We start from the raw sequence: 24654 nt of genomic DNA, 5'->3' as shown, positions 1-24654 counted from the left end.
CATCTCTGCTGGACAAAAACTACAAGTTAACCTCTGCCCCTATTGAGTTGTAAAATAGCCCAACCAATAGAAAGTCAGCCCCCTGTAATCCCAGCACTTTGGGAGGCTGAGGTGGGCGGATCACGAGGTCAGCAGATCGAGACCATCCTGGCCAACATGGTGAAACCCTGTCTCTACTAAAAATACAAAAATTAGCTGGGCGTGGTGGCACGCACCTGTAGTCCCAGCTACTCAGGAGGCTGAGGCAGGAGAATCGCTTGAACCCGGGAGGTGGAGGTTGCAGTGAGCCGAGATCATGCCACTGCACTCCAGCCTGGGGACAGAGTGAGACTCTATCTCAAAAAAAAAAAAAAAAAAAAAAAAATCCAGTTATTCTCTTTTCTCATTTCCAAGTTACAAAGACATTTTCTGATAATACATGTTAGATATAACCAAATACTATTTGAAAAGTTTGCTGTATTAAGTACATTTTCTTCCCCATTTTAAATGTTGCTTACACTGTTCATTTTTATAACCAGCTCCCATTTTAATAGACATTGCAAAAGCAGAAGGCCTGGACAATGTCCCAACAGCTATAAATTCTGAATAAATAATATCTAATAGACATTTTCTTCATAGTTGTAAATGCCAATTCCTCATTAAAACAATCAATTTAGACATTTTTCCCCTATGGTACATTTTTATTGTAAGTAACCTATATGATTATTTGCTTGTAGTGTGCCAATCTTTTGTGTTAAAAAATTAAAGGATAGGTTTTTGCTTTAGAAAGCTTAGCATTAGTGGAGTTTACTCTTATAATATTCTGATCTTCTCATTTTCTTTCAAGATAACTGACACCCAGTTAGACTAAAGAAACTCAAAACTGTGTAATTTTTTTATTCTAAAAAAAACTTCTTAGTCTTGATCCCACCTGTTACAAATAAGAAGTTGTTAAGTAAGGAAAATATTAGTTATCAAGGAACTGAGTGTTGGTGTAACATTCCTTTAGCATTTATCTGCACTCAAACTGCTTTGTGTCATGAGATTTCCTAGAGTGAGAACTCTCTGTGAGTTTTTCTTTCAGATTTATTTTTTCAGGATGATAACATATTTATGAAATTAAAGTGCTATTTTCAAGACAAAAGATGGGGGGAGAGAACATCAATGATTTTTCAGACAAACCTATCATAAAGTCATATTGTCATGTTTCTTTCATTATTACCATGAAATCTTGCTTCTTTTAATAGATGTTTTTCCCTCTATATTTATACTATTTCTGCTTAGCTGCCACAGTCAAATGATTATTGTTTTTGGATAGTTTTGTAGCTTTCTCTTTTTTCTCTCACATCCACTATTTTGTTCTCTTCCTTACCCCTACCAACCCTCTCCCGACGTGTTTAAATAGCTCAGATGGTCCTGAGACATTTTGATCTCCCTCCTAACGGAAGCACTATGCTCATGCCTAGTACATAGTAGATGCTCAGTAAATTTATGCTGCATAAATTAATGAATTTGCATCAGAGTCAGTTCATTGCTGTTGAGCAGTGGGTTCTCAAACTTTATTGTGCATTACAATGACCTGGAGCACATGGTAAAACAGAAAATTCCGTGTCTCACTCCCAAAGTTTCTGATTCATCAGCTCTAGAGTGGAGCCTAAAAAGCTGCACTTCTGGCCAGGTGAGGTTGCTCGTCCCTGTAACCCCAGGACTTTGGGAGGCTGAGAGGGGAGGATTGCTTGAGGCCAGGAGTTAGAGACCAGCCTGGGCAACATAGCAGGACCCCATCTCTACAAACAAAATTTTTTAAATTAGCCAGGTATAGTGATATGTGCCTGCAGTCGCAGCTACATGGGAGGCTGAGGTGGGAGGATCCACTGAGCCGTGGAATTCAAGGTTGCAGTGAGTTAATTGATCTTACCAGTACACTCCAGCCTGGGCAACAGAGTGAGACCCTGTCTCAAGGAAAAAAAGTCTGCATTTCTAACAAGTTCCCAGTGATGCTGCTGCTGCTGCTGGTCTCAGGACCCAGCGTTGAGAACCACTGCTTAAAAGTCAAGGGCCAAATAAAAATAATCAAATTTGTTTTAGAAGTGTATGCTCTTGCTTTGGATTCAGCAGGTAAGCCATCTGCCTGAAGAATCCTCCCTCTAGGATCTTTTGATCCTACCTTTTTGATGGTAACATCACATGTATGAGAAATTGAAATATATTTGCACATTTGAAAATGTGCACAGAGAAAGAATTCTCCTCTGTTGACCCCGGTGATTGGAATGCCTTACAATCCCACCATCTCGGCTACCAGCAACATTTTTTCAACTACCTTTTAGCCTCTGAAGTAGCCCCTGAATTCTAGGAGAGACTCTATGATAAACGTGATCACTGCAGATCTAGTGCTAGAAGCCAGATATACCCAGGTTCTTCCTGTTGACTGATGTGCCCGACTTTCCACATGACTTGTTCAGAAAGCTGCTGGCTGGGTCTAACCAAAGGCAAACGTACACTTGGTCAGGCAACAAAACCTATCTGTCCACTGTTTTGCTTTACGCCCACTAGTGTTTCCCAACATTCTCCCTCTCCCCACACACACACACACACACACACACACACACACCCCACTCAAACTGCACCCCAACTCTAATTGATTTCAGAAGGTGATTTGCTCAGCCTGCCTTATCTTTTCTTTAAAACCTTACTTCTATACAGGAAAGAAAATATTATACTTCTGAAGGATAAATAGTATACATAGAACCATTCTTATTACGAAAATTGGGAAGCATCCTTGTGTTGCCTTTGGAGTGACAATATTAAAGGGTTTGCAAATTGCTGTTTTCCTTGGGAGGATTACTTGAAATTAAAAAGCAGAAAAGCTGAGTTTGGAAGATTGCCCTTTCTTGATTCCATTCCAGCTTTGCTTTTTTTTTTTTTTTTTTTTTTTTTTAGCACACTGTCAACACTTACTTGACTGTCCTTGCTCACTGGAATTGCCAAATATTCCCTATGAAAATATCAGACCACCAGCAAGAAGGGTAGGGAGTGAGGAAGGAAGGTTGCTATCTCACCTGGGGAGATAGCCTCCTGTCGTTTTCAACCAAACACCTGACCTTCATCATGGATCCTCTTATGTGCAAACAGATAAATTAGCTTGTGAAATTATATTACAAAAAGGACAGCTGCACTTAAAAAGGATCATAGAAGCTCTTTAAATAGTGTTTGTTTGTCAATAATAAAATATTTATGGGAGGCCGGGCACAGTGGCTCACGCCTGTAATCCCAGCACTTTGGGAGGCCAAGGCAGGGGGATCGCTTGAGTTCAGGAGTTTGAGACCAGCCTGGGGCAACATGGCAAAACCCTACCCCTACCAAAAATATGAAAATTAGCCGGGCATGGAGGCCTGCAGCTGTAGTCCCAGCTACTTGGGTGGCTGAGGCAGGAGAATCGCTTGAACCTGGGAGGCAGAGGTTACAGTGAGCTGAGATAGCACCACTGCACTTCAGCCTAGGTGACAGAGCAAGACTCTGTCTCGAAAAAATAAAATATATGGGAGGGGTATAAAAGTTAAGGTGTAATGAGTATTCATCAAGAGTTAATAGAAAGCAAATTTGAAATTTGCTAACAGAGAAATCACACCAGTATGAAATATCAAAAACAGCTAATATTACACCAAAAAACATAAATTCCATAAAAACACTTTTATTTATTATTTTATAAGGTTACATTTGTTTTCTGAGCATACTCAGTTGAGGTAAATGGTAGGATCCATTTGTATCACCTGGACACAGCTCAGCTGTCTGGAGTGGTAAGTGTCCTGTTATTTCTGTAACAACAACGAGGAGAGCTGACGTTGACATTTTTTCTTTCAGTGTATTGGGAACTCCTCATTCTCGTGAAAACTGAAAATTAACTGTGTTCATGGGTGAATAAAATGAGGCCGCTTGAGAGGGATTTTCCTCTGTGTGTAAAGTATTTTATTATTTGGGGTACCAACACAATTTTGTAATATGTCCCCTGAATAAGACGAATTGAAAAGGCAGGGAAAAATGAGGACAGAAGAGACCACTGGAGGTATTTGGAGTTTTTAATCTTTGCTTTGTGTTTTTATATCATGGGCAATCACTTGTATTTCAAAACCGATGGTAAGGGTTACAGCTTAATCTCCTCATCTGTTCAGGTATGGATCGGTTCAGTATTAGTAATGGGACCACATTAAACAGTTTCAAATGCCTCAGATCTGTTGTGCTTTCACAGTGGTGACAGTGGGGAAATACTGACTGCTTCCTATTTTTTCCTTGCACTCAGAACTAGCTGCCTTTACAATGATCCAGAAATGTCTTCTATGGAGAAGGAGTAAGAATTCACCATCAATAGCAGCTATGTGGTTACTTGTAGTGTTGTATGGCTGGGCTCTGAAAGAAAACGCACTGAGGACTGGGTAAACCCTCTTTAGATGTTCAGCTTTCCTGTGCTCCGTTCCTGACATCAGAAACTCGAAGCAAATTTGCCAGCTTCACACCATTTCATTCACAATCACCCCTTAAATTTCTAAAGGACAACCTATGGACATGGCATTCTATTTTTTCAATCCAAAAATGAGAAGAAAATGATTAGGACCAGATGTAAGAACATTTGGGCAAGAGGAATGCAGTTCTGCTTTCTGAATGACATCATCTCTATTTTAATTAGTGGAAGTTGGAACTTCCATTTAATACTTTGGTGGATGGAGAGAAAATGTGCTTGTTTTGCAACGTCCAGGAGGAATTTGAGCCTGGATGAGACTGTAGGAATGATCTATTTGAAGGATTACCATCCTGTGAGAAGTAGAAATTGGACGTGTAGTGAGTTCTTACCACGTTCCAGACTGTAAAAAGCTTCACACGCAGTGTCTGATTTTAATCCTCAGAATAAGTTTATGAGGTGCATTTCACAGATGAGGAAAGAGAGGCATAGAGAGACGATCTGGCCAGTCCACTGTTTTACAGCTGTAAAAATGGCCCGGAGCTGGAATTTGGACCTTGGCAGTATAGCTCCAGGACAATGGTTTTTAAATCAGAAAGAGGTGATCTTAATGCTAGATGGGTGTACCACCTCCGATTTAATGAAAGACAAAACTACTCACCTAAGAGAACAGAGTGAATTAGTGGCCAAGTCAGTTTCAGGGAATAAACTGTGGTCACCAACAAACTTTCAGAGAGAACTTGGTCATCCAACAGGGAGCTTCTAATTTGGTTTGAGTTGTGGAGAATTTAACCTTGTCCTTGTTCCTAGGAATCAGGAAGCAGAGGGAAAAATCAATTTTAAATGTGTCTCGTCTCTATTGCCACTTTTTGCTGTCTTTGGACCTCCTTTCCGTTGAAGTCCAAAAGGAAGCTGGAAAATTAGAGTGAAATAGCTCCACATTTGCCATGTTGACCTTGCAGCTTAGAGGAAGTTTAGGCACAAAAACTCCAGAGACAGTCCCAACTGAAAAAGTGCACAAAGAACAAAGACTGGGCCAATTCTGGATGCATGCCTATGAGTTAGCCCTGCTCTGCAAGGAACATTTATTTTTTCTAAATAAAAATTTTAAAAAAGAACAAAGACTATAGAGAGACTTTTGAAATCACACAGCTATTTTTCCAAAGGTCACTGTCGTGATGAAGTTGTTGATGAAGACAACAACTGCTTCAAGGAAATTGGCACACGAAATTCTGCAAAGCAGTAATACCTCAATTCCCCAGCCCACGATAATTCTTTTTGCAACTATTTCTTCCCTCAGCAAAACAGCACCCCCTTGAGCAGTTAACAGAGCCCACAGTTAACAAGCAGCGTAGAGGGCACATGTGGAAGCCCAGCCAATGGCTGGCCCATTGCTGCTACATCTTAGGGCTTACCCACTTCTTTGCTTGCCTTGTCTGTCTTGCTCCTTATTCCTATGTAGGGCTGTTTTGGTTGGGAAGAGGGCAAGCGTTGCTTCCTGTCTGGGTTCATTCCAGGGCCGGGCATGGAGGAGGGAGGGATACTACAAATTGTTATTGTTACTTCCCACTTTTTAGAAGAACACATTCTTCTCAAGGCTTCCCTTTCTTCAGCCCTCTCTTTCCTGAGCCCTTAAGAGGCACATGATCACAGTGTGGATGATGAGATTGGGATAAGGGTCAAGAGTAGCCAAGAATTTTGTTTTGTTTTTTTTTTTTCTGACTTCCAGTCCTGGACTTCTGGCTTTCTTTGGTATTAGAATGAGGGCTTCATTTACTTCTGGCTCCTTTACACTGTAGGCCATCAAGGACAGAGGAGCGTTCTGTGTGGAAGCATTTTACACCTTCCAGAGCTAGTGTTGAACGAATACACTGCAGAATGGGCAAGGGTTCTTCCAGTGGGCTCGATCAGTCCAAGAATAAGATGGAGTGTGTGCTGTTACCATAGTGGTCTCTCATTTTTCTCAGAGACAGAAGAGAAGGTTATGCCGATTTTCTTCTTCTTACATAAAATGCAAATGTTTTTATTCATCATTAAACAATATTGTCAGACAGTTTGTAAGGAACCTCATTTAATACATGTTAGACACAAAAATGGCCTATTGTAAAATTATCAGAAGGTTGCTCTGTCTCAGGAAAAAAGTTGCCTATAGAAAACTAAGCCCATTTGCCCAAAGATTAAGAATATTCAATTCTGATTAAAAGTATTTTTTTCCCAAAAAGGATACTTTTTATTTCTTTATTTATTTTTAAATAGCCCTGGGTGCTTGTCTCCTTCCCTTTTAGGTTTGGATTTTATGAATTCCTTCATGTTCCAAAACTTGCAACATGCCTTTTTATATTTTTATATATTTGTTTAAAGTACCATGATCAAGGGTGGCTCTATTTGAGGAAGCTTAAATTGGCATCATTGTTAACAGCTTTGTTAACTCCACAACATTGCTGTTCTCTCAAATATTAACCTTCCAAGTGGTTTCCTGTATTTACTTATAAGAAAATCGTTCACTTTTGACTATTTCATTTCATAAACTGGGTAAACAGGTTCCAGTCTTTTAGCTTTTGGGTTAACAAAAGCTGAAGGGATGAATTAAATCCTAGAAGATTTACAAAAAAGTCAGTACGAGAAATAATCGAGATGGGCATCCTGGTGTAAGTGTTAGCTCAGGGGCCTGATGGTGAAACGAGGTGACCATGTTCTTTTAAGCTTCCAAGACTGTTTCAAATATTCTGACTCACTCTCGCAGTTTTTAGACAATGTGCCTCAAATTTTGGTTGAGTAAATATTCTCTTGGTCTATGGGAGAAAGTCAACCAACACCGTGAGAGAAAGAATCAAATTTCCGGTCACCAAATCAAACTTACTACAGATTTCTGGGAACAGGAAGGACATTTTAAAAGCAAAAACAAGACTTTTTTAAAATGACCTGTTTAGTAAAGGTGTGTAAGAAAAAGATCTCAGGGTCACAGTGGATAAAAAGAGGATACCTCTAAAGTAAACTCTGCAGGTAAGAAAACAAGTCAGAGGGCCTAAAAACTAGAAATATTCATAATGATTTGGCTTCCTAAAGGAAACACGATTGTTGCAAGTAGGCTAATAAAGCAATGAGCTATTTTCCCATTTAAAAAAAACACTGAGGGCCAGGCGCATTGGCTCACGCCTGTAATCCCAGCACTCTGGGAGGCCGAGGCAGGCGAATCATGAGGTCAAGAGATCGAGATCATCCTGGCCAACATGGTGAAACCCCGTGTCACTAAAACTACAAAAAATTAGCTGGGTTTGGTGGCGTCCACCTGTAGTCCCAGCACTCAGGAGGCTGAGGCAGGAGAATTGCTTGAACCCAGGAGGCGGAGGTTGTAGTAAGCCAAGATCATACCACTGAACTCCAGCCTGCTGACAGAGCAAGACTCCGTCTCAAAAAAAACAAAAAATACAAAACAACAACAACAAAAACCACTGAGGTACTATTGCGGCTAGTCATAACAGACATTATGATATGTTCACTATGTACAATTGAAAATGCCTTAGACTTATTCTTTAGCAAGCTATGAGGTATGACTGTTCCATTTTACAGATACAGAAATGGGAACTTAGAGAAGGTAGGTGACTTGGCCAAGTCGCCACTGCTAATAAGCGATGGAATTGCTGACTATATTTCAAAGGAAAGATACTTTACTACTGTAAACTGGATGGGCAGGCAGTGTGAATTACCAGTGGCTTTATCTGCAAAACTTCTAGAATGAACACTGCTCAGCTGCTGCAAATTCCACAAGTAAAGCACAGTAACCTTTGCAACATGTAAGCTTATGGCTCAGGGGCAGAGATAAGCAAAATCCACAGATAAGTGCCAAATCACCCATTTCAAACTAATAATTTCTCTTTTATCACAACTGAAATTCTTCCTCTATTTACTGGCTTTTGGTTTTCTTCCTCTTGCGTGGATGCGGTAGGAAGTTGTGCTATGTTCACTAAGAGGCAGAAGAAAAACATGTGATTCAAGTAAGTTTTAGGCTTACTCCTCAGATATTTGGGAACCCATTTGACCTTCTGAAAAACAAGCTTTTCTTTAGTTATAAACATCCATCTCAGTAAGGTAGGCTAACCTCTTTCAGTCAAATCCTTTGGCTCCTAGAAAATGTTTGGTGTTATTTTATTGTTTACCATTTCTTACTATTTAGTGCTTGTCAGACATTACTTACTTGAGGCAGAACATTTGTTTGCTTCACAAGGAAAGGTGATTTATTAAAAATAAATAAAATGGCATGATTTCCAGAATACACTAATGCTCCTTATCTTAATTGACTTTGGGAATGAGCCTTTACATGAGTTTTTTTACCTCCCTAGATCATTCTGAAAAGGTGTAAAATGCTTCCAGAAACAATTTTGTAAAACTAAACAGATTTCACAAGTTGGAGAAAAGCCTGACAAGAGGAGGATTGGGTTTTACCAGATTTTTCTATTATAAGAAACTTGCATGACTTAAAATATTTTCAGTATGTCCTTTGAGGAAAAAAGCAAACACAGTGCTACCCAAATCATTACTAAATGTTTCTCATTTGGGTTCCATGTTTCTCTCTCTTTTTCTTTTCTTCACAGTATTGACTTGAAGCTGAAAGAAAAGCCCTAGTTGGCCACGCTGGAAGAAGAGGATGCTTTTCTGGTTCATGGTTCTGTTGAAACTTATCTACCTGAAAGAGACAGGGCTGATGTGCCATTCTAAATTTCTAAGGGGAAAAATAGGAAGAAAGTTTGTTTACTCTTAACGTATTTTGTGAAATTGTGTGTACTTTCCTATTTTGCCAATTATGTGCCTCAAAGATTTTAGTTGAGCCTTAGCAAGAAAGTACGACCTTCCATTTCAATACTTCGTTGACACAGTGCGGTGATATTTTGTCCCTTACCCAGGTGTTTACCAGTAAGATACCTTTAATCCACTGTAAATATTAGTGGATTTGTTTCCATAGATTAGCTGGATTACCCTTTGGTGATTGCATTAGGTTTAAAGGACACAGGGCTCAACTCCTCCCAGGAAAGTTACCCCTGTGCGACTCCACCTTTAAAATCCTAAGCCTGACTAGGACAGCCATAAACCACACAAGGTATAAAACCATCATCAGCTAAGTGCCCACTTTGTTCTTGTTTACCAGAATCTCCTTTAACTTCTCAAAGGGAAGCCGGGCTTTCTAATCCACATCAACTTTATTTTAGTTGTCAGATTGGTCATTACATTTTATGTAAATTGGTCTTTTAACAGATCATTTTTCTGATGAATGTTGGTGACCTCCACATTGCGAAATTTAAGAATGAGCGTTGCAAGTTTGGTAGCTCTCTGAGCTTCAAGCCATAAACTCAGCTCAAGATGTTACCTTATAAGTGCCAAGAGCTCAAGTGCAAGGTGGCCTACTCAAAAATCATTTGGTAGCATTCAGTTATCCATGAATTCTTCTCTCGCATGCATTATAAAAAGTGATCTGCTTTAAAACACTATAATCTGATCACAGGCTTAAAATTAAATATGAGTATATTAAATTAAATATGTACTTTCATGTACAAAATATTTCCTTTATAGTCTTCATATGCCCTGTAAAATGCCGACAAGATTTCAAGTCTGTAGGCCTCTAGCGGGGTGGGGTGGCAAACCACAGCTAACTCTAGCTCACCACTGCAAGCTCAGAATGGCTTTTATATTTTGGGTTGGAAAAAAAATTTTTTGAATACTTCATGACACATGAAAATTATTCAAATGTTAGTACCCATAAATAAAGTGTTACTGAAACACAGCCACACAAACTTGTTTTTGTGCTGTCTACAGCTACTTTCACACTACAACTGCAGAGCTGAGCAGTTCAACAGACCGTATGTCCCACAATGCCTAAAACGTTGAGTATGTTTACAGAAAAAGTTTGCTGACCCCTGCTCTAGCAAACGCATCCTTTCCTAGTCCACCCCAATTTGTATTTAGTTTCCCTAACAGAACGGACAAATGAGGCTGCAAACTAATTTATTTTTGTCAAAAATAAATGTTTTGACATCCACAGACAGTAAAATAGAAGAAATAGCCTGCTGAAAAAGATGAGGAGCCCTAGCCACAAAATCACTGCTTAGGTTGCAATTGTCAAAAATGAAGCCTTCTTAGAAGCACCTCTTTAGTATTTACAGGTGTTGGCTGAAGTCCGCACCTCACTCTGGGAACCATTCTTAGTCTCCAGTGTCTCCTATTACAAAGAAGCTGGCAGAAATGAAAATGAAGGGGAGAGAGGGGCTCCCCCCTAGTCTCTTGGTGGAAAATTCACTAGGGAGAGCTGTCCAGGATACTTGGAGCTCTTGGTAGAAGGAGCCTGTAACTGCTTTGAAGTAGACGTCATTGCACAGGTGACTGAGTTTCTCTGACCTCATTGCTTCATGTCTGTCTCCTCCTGTCCTCCTGCATGTGCTCCCACACACACAGGTCGGCCCTCTTTCCTCCATAAGCCTCCATCATTTTCTCTTTTCTCCTCTTGATTGAGATACAAAAGCGAGTATCTTGTTGAATTGTATGTTCTATTGGATCTCCTCCCTCATAACACCTGGCTTGTTGGACAGAAAAACCCTACAGCCCACCCTCTCCCATAGCCCCTTCTCCACTTTTGATAGCCCAAATTACGCCTCTCCCAGAACACAGTGTTGACATAAACACAGTTACCCAATATTCCTGTTTGTTCACCTATCTGCTACTTTCACTCAGTAGCATCCCATTTTGTAAAATGAATTGCATGGTCACCCTGTCACAGGAAGTAATGAAGAATCCAGTGTTCAGTGTAGTGGTGCAAACCTGAGGGCGTAGAGCTGTTCATAGAGGGCTCCTGTTATAGCCAAACAGACACAGCGACAATCTCACCATATATATATATATATATATATATATATATATATATATATATATATATTTAACTTGTCCAGCTCATCTATGGAAAACTACTCAGGTGGTATGCTGTTTGAAGCCTCATCTTCCTATATGAAAATTGTGGGCATTTATCCCAATGATCTTGTTGCAGCTGTTCTGTGGTCTGCAAAACCACTCTGATATTTAGGTATCTGCTATTTTATTATCTTAAAAAGACAATTTAATTGCATGTGCTAGAGAAAAGCTACCATGTAAATTCACCCCAAGTAAATAGAATCCTAGATGAATCCTAGAAAAATGATCCCTAAGCAGATAGGTAGACAGAGGTAAACATTCACAGGATTCAGCTCTCTAGCTCTTGCATTCTGAGCATTCTTGCTTTGGTTCTGACTTCTGGGAACTGCTTTGCATTTCCCCTATGGATCTGTAGTTTAAGGGAACCAAGGGGTCACTGGGGCAAAAGCATTGTTTCTCAAAGCTCCTTGATTAAGAGAACAGAAATCTGCACAGAAGATACTGTCAAGGAGTGAGAAAATTTGTTTGAGGGCAGTAGCTCAGTGTGGAAGAAAATCCTGAAGCTTCTGTTGAAACCGTACAATGTTCTGTGGGGTTACTCTCTAAGGCATTCTCCGAGGTGTGTGAGGAAGTCACTACTCCTAGCCTTTGTTCAGATATAATTTTAAATATTCAGTTATGGTACTATGTTTGCAACTCTCATCTTGTCACAATGCCTCAGTAGTTTGTTCCCTTAGAAACATTTAGATGTGCACAAATTAATCTTTTATATATCTAAAGGTTTTTCTATCATGTATTGGGTTGCTCAGAATAAAGTATCTATTAGACTTTGTTTTGGTAAATAAATTCTCCCTGTTGTAGATTAATATAAAATCTGTAATGACATAATATATCTATATAGCCTTGCTGTATAATTCAGAAATAAAAATTGATTCTGCATGTTATGGTTTTCTTTCTTTCAATCAGCAAGAATCTTTCTCTGGTTTCACTTTGCAGCAATTTTATCTGGACATCAGTCTAGCTTGGCACTTGGTACTGGAGAACGGTGTACATTTTGGCTTTTCTGGACACCCAAACTTTATTCTTTCTTCATTTTTGCCTTTCCTATCTCAGAGTTCAATACGCCAAGCTTTCAAACTGTGTTGTTTACTCTTTGGATAAGTGATTTCTTACTTTGGAAACATCTCCATGTTTCATGGTTACTTGATTTTTGTCTTTTCCTCTCTCTGCTCCTTGCCTTTTTATGGCATATATTTATTTTTAAATTAAAATGTATTAAATATCATTTTATTTTTAGTTGGGGTTTTCCCCCCCATTTTCACAACCTTTAGGCAAAACCAGAGTTGAGAATCACCACTGTGCTTTTTTTTTTTTTTTTTTTTAGACAGAGTTTCGCTCTTTTTGCCCGGGCTGGAGTGCAATGGCGTAATCTCGGCTCACTGCAAACTCCGCCTCCCGGGTTCAAGCGATTCTCCTGCCTCAGCCTCCCGAGTAGCTGGGATTACAGGCGTGTGCCACCACCCCGGCTAATTTTGTGTTTTTAGTAGAGACAGGGTTTCTCCATGTTGATCAGGCTGGTCTTGAACTCCCGACCTCAGGTGATCCACCTGCCTCGGCCTCCCAAAGTGCTGGGACTACAAGCATGAGCCACCGCACCCGGCCACCACTGTGCTATTTTTTTAACTTAATAAACACATGTGTACCCCTGAGAAAATTGTTGGACTAGTCAAAGGAGAAATTGCTCTACAAAAAGTGAGATGTTGCATGTTCTCATGATCTAAAAATGAGTGATGGTAGATATTGTCCTCTACCCAAGAAAGGGATGAAGCAGAAGAACAGGCTGACAAGTAATTGCAGGCAAAGGAAGGATATTCAACTACAAGAGGTACTGCTACATTCATTCTGCTCTCGTACCTAACTATGGTGGTGGAAACTGGAGGCGGGCTAGGTGTCCAGCGCTAGGGACAGGGCTGGGTAAATCGTGCTGAATACACCCTATGGTATACCACAGCTGTGAGAAGCAACAAACTATGTGTTCATAAAGCAACACTTAAATCATAGGGTAGAGTGGAAAAAGAACAAACTCCATGTTTATAGCATAGTGCCACTTACATAACTTAAACATACACACACAAAACTACGTATTATCCAAAATCCATGTGTATTTAAGGACTTAACACACTCATTTGAGTAAGGGTAGGGCATGGAGTTCAGGGATAAAGTTGGGGGCCTAATTAAAAATCAAAATCATAAGGGGTCTTTCATAAGCTGAAGTTAAAAATAAAGTGATGACAACGTAAGCCTTCAGTCATTGAAGCCAAGACTTTCAGTCATAGATTACAGAAAAGCTGTGTTTGGGCACTGTGGGTCCCCAAGGAGCCATTCCCTTCTACGGGCTTCCCCTGTGTGTGCCGTGTCCCCGTGCTGGCTGTGTCCGTGTGCTGCAGAGTGCCCGAAGCCCGCCCCGGGTTGCATCATCCTATGCAGTCATGGAGCTTTTAATTCAGAGCTGGTGCCTTTTGACACATCCATCCTCAAACAGCTGTGGGCTTTATGGAGCAAGCAGATTGCCTCACGAGACTGATTTTCCTAGATAGTTTCATTCACATCCATTCAAAAGAACTCTCTTAGGCAAAATTATTTCTTCTCGATATATAACCATTCCAATGATACTTAGATGTTAGACACCAGTAACTGCTACCCATGATCTCTCTAGCCTTACCTATAGTGAGGGACCTGTAGCCCTTAACACTGGATCATGCTTCCCTAGTGAAACTTCCTCCTTAGACCAGTGAGCTGAATTACATTGCTTTCCCACTGTATTCAATATCTATTGCTGTATTAACAAATTACAGTTGATTCTCATTTTCCACAGTAGTTATGTCCTATAAAGTCACCAAGAACACTGAGTTAGTGAATACTGATCCGTCACTCCTGGGGTAACCGGTCAATACATAAGTTTGTTCTATGTGTTTTTCAGTTTAAAGATTTCTTATTTAATGTATATTTTTCACTTGATAACACTGAATTCACAGCCAACAACCTGAATATAACTCACGCCTGAATGAAGCTTCTGCAACAGGTGTTTTCTCCATAAGGCACCTCACAGCCTTCTTGCATTTAGGAATACCAAATAGCCCCTCATCACTAGCTTGGGGGCCATTTTAAACAGTGAAATCAACAAAAAGCCCAACAATGCAAAAAACAAAAACACAAATACAGGAAACTACATAGACTGTGAAAAGGATACTTGTTGCTGAGAGCGGAAACAAGAAGACAGAGCCTCACCTTGTGCGACCTCAGCAGGGAACGTGTATCTCAGGCCAAATTTTTCACTGCTCTGCACATACCTGTAAATGAATGTGGAAGTTTTGAGTATTGATTTTAGGGATACAAATAAATTTTAGCAAGTAGGCAAATTTGCAAGTGCAAAATCTGTGAATAATGAAGATCGACTGTATTCCAAAACTTAGTGGCTTAAAACAACACACATTTATAATCTCAGTTTCTGTGAGTGAGAAATCCAGACATACCTTAGCTGGGTCCTCCGCTTCAGGGCCTCTCACAGGTGCAATCAAGGAGTCTCTAACAAGACACAATCAAAGTCCATCTGGGACAGAATCTGCTTCCACGCTTAACCTCATGATCATCAGCAGGATTCAGTTTCTCTGTGGTTGCTGGACTGAGCACCTCATTCCTTGCTGGCTGTTATCTAAAGGCTGCTCTCAGTTCTTTGCCTCATGGGTCCCTCCAGCACAGAAGCTTTTTTATATTGAAACCAATGAGAAAGACTGCTAGGAACTTACAAGTTTTTGCAACCTACCACAGAATTGACATCCTCTCACTGTTGCTCTATTCTGTTGGTTAGAGGTAAGTCACCGGCACAGTGGCTCATGCCTATAATCTCAGCACTTTGGGAGGCTGAGGCAGGTGGATAGTTTGAGCTCAGGAACTTGAAACCAGCCTGGGCAACATGGAAAGACCCTGTCTCCACAAAAAATATAAAAATTAGCCAGGCGAGATGGCACTTGCCTGCGGTCTCAGCTACTCAGGAGGCTGAGGTAGGAGGATCTCTTGAGCCTGGGAGGTCAAGGCTGCAGTGAGCCATGATTGCCCCACTGCACTCCAACCTGGGTGACAGAGCAAGACGCTATCTCCAAAAAGTAAAAATTTAAAAGAAGTCAGTCACTAGCTCTAGCCACACTGAAAAGGAGACTAGGACACAGGGTGTAACTATCAAGAGATAGGGATGATTGGAGTCTACCTGGAAACTGTGCCCACCACACACCTGGTGCCTTCTACAAGTTCCTCTTTGAGCTCCTCTGTTTTACCTGTTAGGGAAGGTGTTTCTCGATGTTCAGATGGAGCCTTTTCTGCTGTTTCTCCATGACTTCAACTAGCACAATTCTTCAGATTATTCAAAGCCTGGTTTCAATCTCAGACTACAAACTCCCACTATCATTTCTCTGTGCCCCCTCCAATCTCTGAGGAGGGGTGTGGTAAATGCTCACTTCCCCAAGCTGATGAGACCATTTCTGTACTATCTCATTGTCTTTGAAATCACACATACTGGGATTCAACCTATTGGAAAGGGTCATCTCCTTCCCATTAATCCCAGCAGAAGACCCGGGGCTGCATTTCACTGGACCAAGTTAGTTGCTTGTCTATGAGCCAACCACTGCAACGAAAGGGGTGGATTATGCAGGCTTAGTTGGGCCTGGGTCATATCTTTACCCTTGGAGAGAGAGAAGGGAATCAGCCCCAACCAAGCCATAGTGACTGAAGTAGGGGAGTTGTGTTTCTGCAAAGGAAAATTAGTTTTCAAAAAGAAGTGGAATTAAATGCCAGGCAAGATCAACAGATTCCCAGTTAGGGCATCTGAGTTGGCCTTGAAGCCTAAGCAGGCTCTCAGCGGGGAACACAGGTGAGGTGTGGAGGGCATGGTAGGGCCCGAGAAAGACCAGCTCCAGAAGCAGCCAGCCGTCACTGCAGAGTGGAGCCGCTCCTGAGGGACCATGGAATGGCCAATGAGTTCTGAAGCAAAAATAGCCTCACTCCGATCCCCCACCTTCAATAGATATCTCATAAATGAAAAATGTAACACAGGAAAACCCTTTCTCCAAACTGAGAATAGGGAAAGGGTCGATCCATTCACCTGAAGTTTGGAGAATATGATACCAGGAAAGGAGCATTGATCAAGCAGGAAAGAAAATGACCACTAAATTCAGCCCTGGATAATATTTACTTTCCTTATAGTCCAGGTACAGCTTCCATCCTCCCTTACCTTTCCTGTTCTCTTCAGTGAAAAATGATCTAAGAAATCAAGAATACCTGTCATAGCAGTATTTGCTGAAGAAATATCTGTTGACAACTAGAATGACTTTGAAATTGAATATCACTTAGGATATAAGTAAAGGAAGTACATATAGAAACTCTTGCTATGTTTCTAATTTTAATTTTTCCTCAAAATATGTATTCAAAAATTGTAGGCCAGGCATGGTGGTTCACACCTGTAATTCCAACATTTTGGGTGGCTGATGCAGGAGGATCACTTGAGCTCAGGAGTTCAAGACCAGCCTAGGCAAGATGGTGAGACCTTGCCTCTACAAAAAAAAAAAAAAATTAAAAATTAGCTAGGCATGGTGGCACACACCTGTAGGCCCAGCTACTTGAGAGGCTGAGGCAGGAGGATAGCTTGGGCCCGGGAGGTCAGGATTGTAGTGAACCATGATTGTACCACTGCACCCCAGCCTAGGCAACAATAGAGCAAGACTGTCTCAGAAAAAATAATAACAACAGCAACAACAAAATTTTAAATGTAACAGGGGTTTGTTATAAAAATTTCAGACAAAAATGTGTGTAAAGGAAAGTCTCCTTGTATCATTCATTTGTTGTTGTGTTACAAATAACCGCAAAACTGAGCAGCTTAAAACAGTACCATTCATTCATTTTGCTCACTAATCTACAATTTGGGCAGGAATCAGAAGGAATAGCTCATCTCAATTCCAGATAGCATCTGCCAGGGCAGCTTGGCTGGGGGTTGGAGGAACCACTTTCAAGAAGTCTGGCTAACCTGGATGGCAAGTTGTTTAAAATGTTAGCTACATTTAAAGCTATGATATCCCTGAAGGTAAATATTGTCCAGGTGATCTTAAAGAAAAATGAGAGTTGTAAGTAAAAGAAGTACAGCTTCCTCTTAATTGTTGAAATACAATTTTTAAAAAGTTAAAAACTTAGCCAGGCATGGTGGAGCCCCCCTGTAATTCTAGCTACTTGGAAGGCTGAGGCAGGAGGATTACTTGAGGCCTGGGAGGTCAGGATTGCTGTGATCATGCCACTTCACTGTAGCCTGAGCAACAAAGTGAGACCTTGTCTCAAAAAAGAAAAAAGAAAGTTAAAAACATGACTTTCATGCAAAGTGAACACATGTTAAAGATTTGCTTAACTCATTAATTAATTATGTTAAGTAAGATGTTAAGACTGGTCAAAAGAACAAAAATAGATGTAACGTCGGGAATGTTCAAATGAATTACTTAATAGATGAATTTGGGTACTATCCAATCGAGCAGCAAAATGTCATCTTTGGAGTTATCACTTCTACCAGTGGAAATCAACTCTACCTCTACTCAACAATACTCATTCCTGGGGAGATTACCTCCATTCTTCAGTCTCTATCCATATACAGATGAAGTTGTCCCCAGAGCAAGTCCTATTGTCCCAGATGGGTATGTAAGTCAGGCCTAGTCCAAAAAAGCGTCCCATTCTCCCAGTGACAGACTCAGAGATGGATATGTGACCCAACTGGAACCTGAAAGACACAATACGATTTGGCAGGGACTTTTGCGAGAGCCACCACATCTTTAGGGGCACTTGAATCTGGAAAGTTTTAGGTCTGAACTTGCTGGGAGGCATCCTGCTACCACAAGAAGCCTGAAAATGAGGAAGCAGAGAAGAAGAGAGATGAACAACGGAGGGAAACAGCATCCTGATGGCTTTAACTGAGTCCCTGAATCAACTGTGCAGCCTGATTGCAGTCTTAACTCCAGACTTTTCTATTATATTAGTCAATATATTTCCTTCTTTCTTGTTTGCTGGTTTAAGCCAGGTAAAGTGACTCCAAATGACCCCTCACGATACAGGGGGTTCTCCAGCCCTGGTTTCTTCTTCTGTGTTAGCTCATTAAACATATATTCACTTCTCTGGGTTGCAGTTCCTCCTTCTGTAAAAAGAATAAGCGATACCTACTATGAAGAGTGATAAAGATTAAGTAAGTAATAAATATACCTTCATAATACCATGATAAAAGAGATGTCTATGCAATGCTGAATTTTTCTAAATTAGATTCTATATGCTTCTAACCTCCTGCTATGGTCTGAATGTTGGCGTCCCCCCGGAATTCGTGTTTAGAACCTAAGACCCAGTGTAATGGTATTAAGAGTGGGTCTTTTAGGGGGTGATTAAATCATTAGGACTCCATCCTCGCGGCTGGGGTTAAACTCTTATACAAATACTAAAGGGGGCCAGGTGCAATGACTCATGCCTGTAATCCCAGCACAGCACTTTGGGAGGCCAAGGCAGGAGGATCACTTGAGCCCAGGAGTCCAAGACCAGCCTGGGCAACACAGAGGGACCCTGTCTCTTTTTATTTTTATTTTTTTAAGTGCTGGAGGGACCAAACACAGTGGCTTATGCCTGTAATCCCAGCACTTTGGGAGGCCAAGGCAGGAAGAGTGCATGAGGCCAACGGTTTGAGACCAGCCGGGACACAATAGGGAGATGCTGTCTCTATAAAAAAATTTTATAAACTAGCCAGAGGTAGTGGCTCATGCCTGCAGTCCCAGCTACTCAGGAGGCTAGGGTGGGGGGATCACTTGAGCCTGGGAGGTTGAGGCTGCAGTGAGTTGTGACTGTACCACTGCAGTCCAGCCTGGGGAACCCTGTCTCAATAAAGTGCTGGAGAAAGCTAGCTGGGCTCTCCTGCTCTTCTGCCTTGTGCCATGTGAGGACATGGCAAGAAGGCCCTCGCCGGACACTGAATGTCAGTACCTTAATCTTGGACTTTCCAGACTCCCAAACTATGAGAAATAAATTTCTATTGTTTGTAAATTATCCACTGTAGTAATTTTGTTCTAGCAGCACAAACAGGCGAAGATATCCCCATTTACTAGAATTAGAAGACTCCCAATATCAGTCACTGTGGGGGCTCTTTTAAGTGGTGAAATCTGTCACAAATTGCCTAGAAAATGTTGTCTGATCTTCGGCACATCATGTTTGCTATGCAGTTGTTCATTGTGCAAGACCCTGTGGTCCATTCAAAGGCAGGTGGCTCCGCAGGCTCTTTGACCTTTAGGGTATCTGGCAACTTTTACATAGCTCCTGAGACCATGGTGTTGGATGTTCATTGCCCCCAGCAAACGTGTTTACTTCATCAAAAGTTCCTGCTGCCACACAGGATACTTCCTGATAGGAAACTGATGCTTGTGGAATTTCCTTCCACAGCTCCTCAAGTCCTTGCAGCATTGCTAACCTTGGGCAACTCGTTGTCTTTCAACTCAATCCCCAGACACCATACCTTCCAAGAAACACCCTGCCGAATTCACCTTCCGCACGGGGGCCTAGATAGATCTTTCTAAGAGATGCCTTGCAACTTTGTTTTGGGCTGGGAACCACACATTTAAAAAAAAAAATTAATAACCCAGAATAGCAACCGTCAAGAGGACCCTCAGTGAGCTCCACCTCCTGGTATTCATGCCTTAGTGTAATCCCCTCCTTTGAGTGTGGGTTGGACCTAGTGACTCACTTCTAACCAACAGAACACAGCGAAAGTGATGAAATGTCACTCCCAGAATTAGCTTATAAAACCACAGTGACTTCAACCTTGTTTCCCCTGTCTCTTTTCCTCCCTCACTGCTCTGAGGGAAGCCAGCTACCATAATTGTGAGCTGCCCAACAAAGCGTCCCACGTGGCAAGGAACTGGTATTTAGGACAACAGCCAGAGAGTACCTGAGGCTTGCCAAAAGCCACGTGAGTGAGTTTGGAAGCAGATGGATCCTCCTCAAGATATTCCTTGTGATGACTGGCACCCTAGCCAAACTTGAGTCCAGGTTTACAAGAGAACCTGAGCCAACTAAGCAGCTGATGCCTGACTCACGGAAACTGTGAGATAATAAGAATTTCTTGGTTTATTTGGAATAATTTGTTATGCAGCAACAGATAACCAATACATGGCCTCTAAGATTGGCAGCCCAGAATTTCGTGGAAACGAGGATACAATTACCTTTTCCTCCTTTTGAAAATCTTTTTTGGCAGGGAGTAGAAAACAGCACTAAATAGCTTGGTAAATTATCCTGCAACAAATGAACATTACTTGAAGCCGTGTAAGCAGATAGAACAGAAATCCCTGCAGAAGGAAATTACCACCCCCTGTCACAGTTCAAACTCTGCCATGGTGAAGCATGGCCATGCCCCTGAGCTGCCTGATAATCAGCACCAGCCCAAACCCTCCTACAGAAGAAAGGAGCAGAGCCCGATGCTCAGAGGCGACGTGGGGATGCAGCTGCCATAAGTCCTCAAACTGCCCCTTGGCCTCCCGAAAGAAACTCAAACCTGTAACTGCGGCCCCAAGAAAATAACAAGTTAATTTCAGCTTAGGTTTCCAGGGATACTTGAATTTCCAGATGAAAGTCTTCAAAAGGTTAGAACTCTCTCCTGGCCAGGCGCAGTGGCTCAAGGCTGTAATCCCGGCACTTTGGGAGGCTAAGGCAGATGGATCGCTTCAGCTCAGGAGTTCAAGACCAGCCCGGGCAACATGGTGAAACCTCATCTCTACATAAAATACAAAAATTAGCCAGTTGTGGTGGTGTGTGCCTGTAGTCCCAGCCACTCAGGAGGCTGAGGTAGAAGGATCACCTGAACGCTGGAGGTGGAGGTTGCAGTGAGCCAAGATCATGCCACTGCACTCCAGCCTGGGCAACAGAGTGAGACCCTATCTCAATAATAATAATATAATGAAAAACAAAAGGCTAGAGCTCCTGCTATCATGGGACCCTGCCCTAAACCTGGAGATTCTGATGCAGTTCTCAGAATTAAGCCTGTCGTTAAGGCTCCCCCAGGAATATGAGCCCCTCATACAGCACCTGATGCCAGAAAATAATCTGTGGTTGTTGAACCTGGGCTCCGGAGAGACCCTGGGCCAGTCACCATCCCCAAATTGTCAGCTTATTCATACACAGTGTTTCCCTGACATTAAGGGTGTCAGGCTTTGTGTTGCACAGTCCCAGGGAACGCTGTTGCTGTTGCATTCAATGTCAATGACACCCGCTGAGATACAACTTTGTACAAGATGAATGGCAGGGTCTGGGGTCATACCACACTGTCGCCCTGAGTGTGGGCCCCACGCATTTGACGATGTTTTCTAGACAAAAATATCCTCATCTTTCCACCATCAATCAGCCAATGAGGTTTTCAACTTTTATGAGTCCTCCTGTTTGGCCAATGGACAAGTGATGGAGAAGGGGAGGGAAGCGCAGTGCTAAAGCACCTCTCTGGGACACTTCCACATCTCCATCTGGGACAGGCCTTGTATTTGCTCCAGTGAGCATGGGAATCTGGTCCATTATGACCATGGAGGTAAGCAAAGGTATGGTACCCAGCAATAACTTCCTAAAGGTTCCAGGCCAGTCTCTGAGGTGTTTGCCTCACCTTCATGAAAAAGATCAACAGCACAGGCATCGCATCACCCAACGTCTCCAGTTCGGGCTTTTTGCCTCGTGTGGGTGACCGAATATCTCTTTCTTACCTTGTTTTTTGAGATAGAGTCTCGCTATGTTTCCCAGGTTGATCTCAAACTCCTGGCCTCAAGTCATCTTCCTATCTCGGCCTCCCAAAGTGCTGGGATTACAAATGTGAGCCACAACACCCGGGTGAGACTGAATATCTCTAAACTTCAACTTGGAAAAGTCAAATTAAATGATGGGGGAGACTTCTGGTTTCCAGTCAGGTGTGTAGGAAGCTTGGAAGTCATCTCTTCGGTCCACCCAACAAGCTGAAAACTGACAATTCTTCTTGTATCCGTCAGAGAACTGAAGCCGTAGAGCAAACAGCTGCCCCCAAAACTGAAGAGACAGACATGCAGATAGAGAGAATCACAACTTGCCAGAGCAGAAGCCCAGGAGCAGTAACTTCCAAAGGAACTAGTGTGTCGGGAAAACCTGAACTGCCACTAATGAATTGCTGGAGGCTCGGCGTGGACAAGGCTGAGAGAGTTAAAAATTCAGGGAGAAGGCAGGTGTAGAGCAAACCCCACACTTTCTTGAGTTTTAACTCCAGGAGTGCCACTACATTCTAAGATCAGAGAAAAATGCCCTAAACATTCCCCCAGGGGGTGGGGGAAAGTAGCCATTTAAAAAGTTGCCCAGAACATTCTGTTTTTTAATAACAATGCCTGTCCTCAAGAGAAACTGGAGCCTAGGGTGACCTGGGTGAAGGAAAATACCCAACTCCAGTGGGCTCCAGCCTTCCTGTCTCACCTGAGAGGGAAAAACAAAACAAAACAAAACTGAGAGGCACTGGCAAAGGTGCCAGCCAAGGGGCACAGGCTCGCTACGAGTCTGAGACCTATTGACAGGACTGTAGAACACTTCCTTTCCCCACACGCTTCTGCCACAATAATAGGGCTGGCGTTTAATGACAGGGAAAACAATTAGAACTATTTAATGGGTCTCTGCAGAATATTTAAGGCCAGGCGCAGTGGCTCACGGCTGTAATGCCAGCACTTTGGAAGGCCTAGGTGGGTGGATTGTCTGAGGTCACGGGTTCGAGACCAGCCTGGCCAACATGGCGAAACCCCGTCTCTACTTAAAATACAATTAAAAACAAAATTAGCTGGGCATGATGGTGCACACCTGTAGTCCCAGCTACTCGGGAGGCTGAGACAGGAGAACCGCTTGAACTTGGGAGGTGGAGGTTGCAGTGCACCGAGATCGCACCACTGCACTTCAGCCTGGGAGACAGAGCAAAATTCTGTCTCAAGAAAAAAAAAAAGTGACAATTTAAGAGCCCTTTAGAGAAACTCAAAGACAACAGGGAGACAAAAACAAGCACATCAGATGAAAGTTTAGCTTTGAACACCTACAGCTACAGCAAACACAGCCAAAGTCCTTGCCAGAAAAACATAAAACCTCATACCAAAGGCCTGTTTACAGTAGTTTCTTTTACCAAGGACATCACATCTAGCTTTCAACAAAAAAATCACAAGGCATATGAAAAGACAAATAAAGTGACAGATCTGTGGTATTATTGAATAGACTATTAAAAGCATAAATTAATCTTCCCAGACACTAGCCTTTGTTTGCTCTCTGAGCCTGCTCCACTCAATAGCAGCTAAAGGCTGCTTTTACAGGACCATCAACCAGGAGCTAGGGCAGGTGGACAGCTTGAGGGGGGCCAGGAGGAGCTACACTGCCCTAACTCCTCCACTCCTCTGAGTGAAAAACAGTGTTAATAAATCAAGTGACTCCAGTGGCTTGTTCATTACACCTTCATTACATACAGGTATTTTCTTAAGAACAACAGAGATGGGGCCGGGCACGGTGGCTCAAGCCTGTAATCCCAACACTTTGGGAGACCGAACGGGCGGATCACGAGGTCAGGAGATCGAGACCATCCTGGCTAACACAGTGAAACCCCGTCTCTACTAAAAAAAAAAAAAAATACAAAAAACTAGCCGGGCGAGGGGGCAGGCGCCTGTAGTCCCAGCTACTCGGGAGGCTCAGTCAGGAGAATGGCCTGAACCCAGGAGGTGGAGCTTGCAGTGAGCTGAGATCCGGCCACTGCACTCCAGCCTGGGCGACAGAGCGAGACTCCGTCTCAAAAAAAAAAAAAACAATAACAGAGATGGATAGATAGGTAAAGGGATAGATAGATATAGAGATATAGAAATATAGACATATAGGTATATAGGTATACATATACATTTAACTAAGGTTATGATTGGTATAAAGATTTTCTGATATATAGAAACTATTCATAAGTCTGAGACTTTTAGGTTAAATTCCTGTATCATTTTTACTTAAAAGAGAGGCAAAACATTATCTCTCTGGCCACATCACAGTAATAACTACTCAAAAATAATTGTTTGGGTCAGGCACGGTGACTCACGCCTGTAATCCCAGCACTTTGGGAGGCCAAGGTGGGTGGGTCACCTGAGGTTGGGAGTTCGAGACCAGCCTGACAAACATGGAGAAACCCCATCTCTACTAAGAATACAAAAGTAGCCATGCTTGGTGGCGCATGCCTGTAATCCCAGCTACTTGGGAGGCTGAGGCAG

The 24654-nt window shown here is 42.1% G+C and overlaps 1 protein-coding gene and 3 long non-coding RNA genes across 17 annotated transcripts in view; 1 reads left to right on the top strand and 3 right to left on the bottom strand.

The window, feature by feature from the left end:
• The window catches only part of PRUNE2 (prune homolog 2 with BCH domain), a 292615-nt gene extending 282140 nt beyond the window's left edge, over nucleotides 1-10475 (top strand). For 8 of the 14 annotated variants that reach the window (XM_077966265.1, XM_077966263.1, XM_077966259.1 and 5 more), the window contains 2 exons: nucleotides 4277-4324; nucleotides 9025-10475. In XM_077966265.1, coding sequence (XP_077822391.1) covers nucleotides 4277-4324; nucleotides 9025-9055 — 79 coding nt within the window. In that variant the 3' untranslated portion in view covers nucleotides 9056-10475. The remainder of the gene's footprint in view (nucleotides 1-4276; nucleotides 4325-9024) is intronic. The other 6 variants (XM_077966268.1, XM_077966267.1, XM_015117936.3 and 3 more) reach the window with 1 other exon arrangement.
• The window catches only part of LOC114672820 (uncharacterized), a 37899-nt gene extending 22811 nt beyond the window's left edge, over nucleotides 1-15088 (bottom strand). The window contains exons 1-2 of the long non-coding RNA XR_013404893.1: nucleotides 14860-15088; nucleotides 14615-14676 (exon numbers count right to left, since the gene is read on the bottom strand). This is a non-coding gene — a long non-coding RNA (uncharacterized LOC114672820). The remainder of the gene's footprint in view (nucleotides 1-14614; nucleotides 14677-14859) is intronic.
• On the bottom strand, nucleotides 3651-5232 carry LOC144334734 (uncharacterized). The gene is made up of 2 exons (XR_013404897.1): nucleotides 5094-5232; nucleotides 3651-3794 (listed from the first exon to the last, which is right to left on the bottom strand). It is a non-coding gene; the product is annotated as an uncharacterized LOC144334734 (long non-coding RNA).
• A 2893-nt stretch (nucleotides 15089-17981) lies between the features above and the next one.
• Nucleotides 17982-24654, bottom strand: part of LOC144334733 (uncharacterized) — a 30786-nt gene continuing 24113 nt past the window's right edge. Inside the window, exon 4 of the long non-coding RNA XR_013404896.1 lies at nucleotides 17982-18134. This is a non-coding gene — a long non-coding RNA (uncharacterized LOC144334733). The remainder of the gene's footprint in view (nucleotides 18135-24654) is intronic.

Source organism: Macaca mulatta, chromosome 15 (genome assembly GCF_049350105.2).
Source record: "Macaca mulatta isolate MMU2019108-1 chromosome 15, T2T-MMU8v2.0, whole genome shotgun sequence".
In the NCBI taxonomy this organism is placed as follows: Eukaryota; Metazoa; Chordata; class Mammalia; order Primates; family Cercopithecidae; genus Macaca; species Macaca mulatta.
The sequence above is the reverse complement of the archived record's forward strand: the minus strand, read 5'-3'. Positions and strand labels throughout refer to the sequence as shown.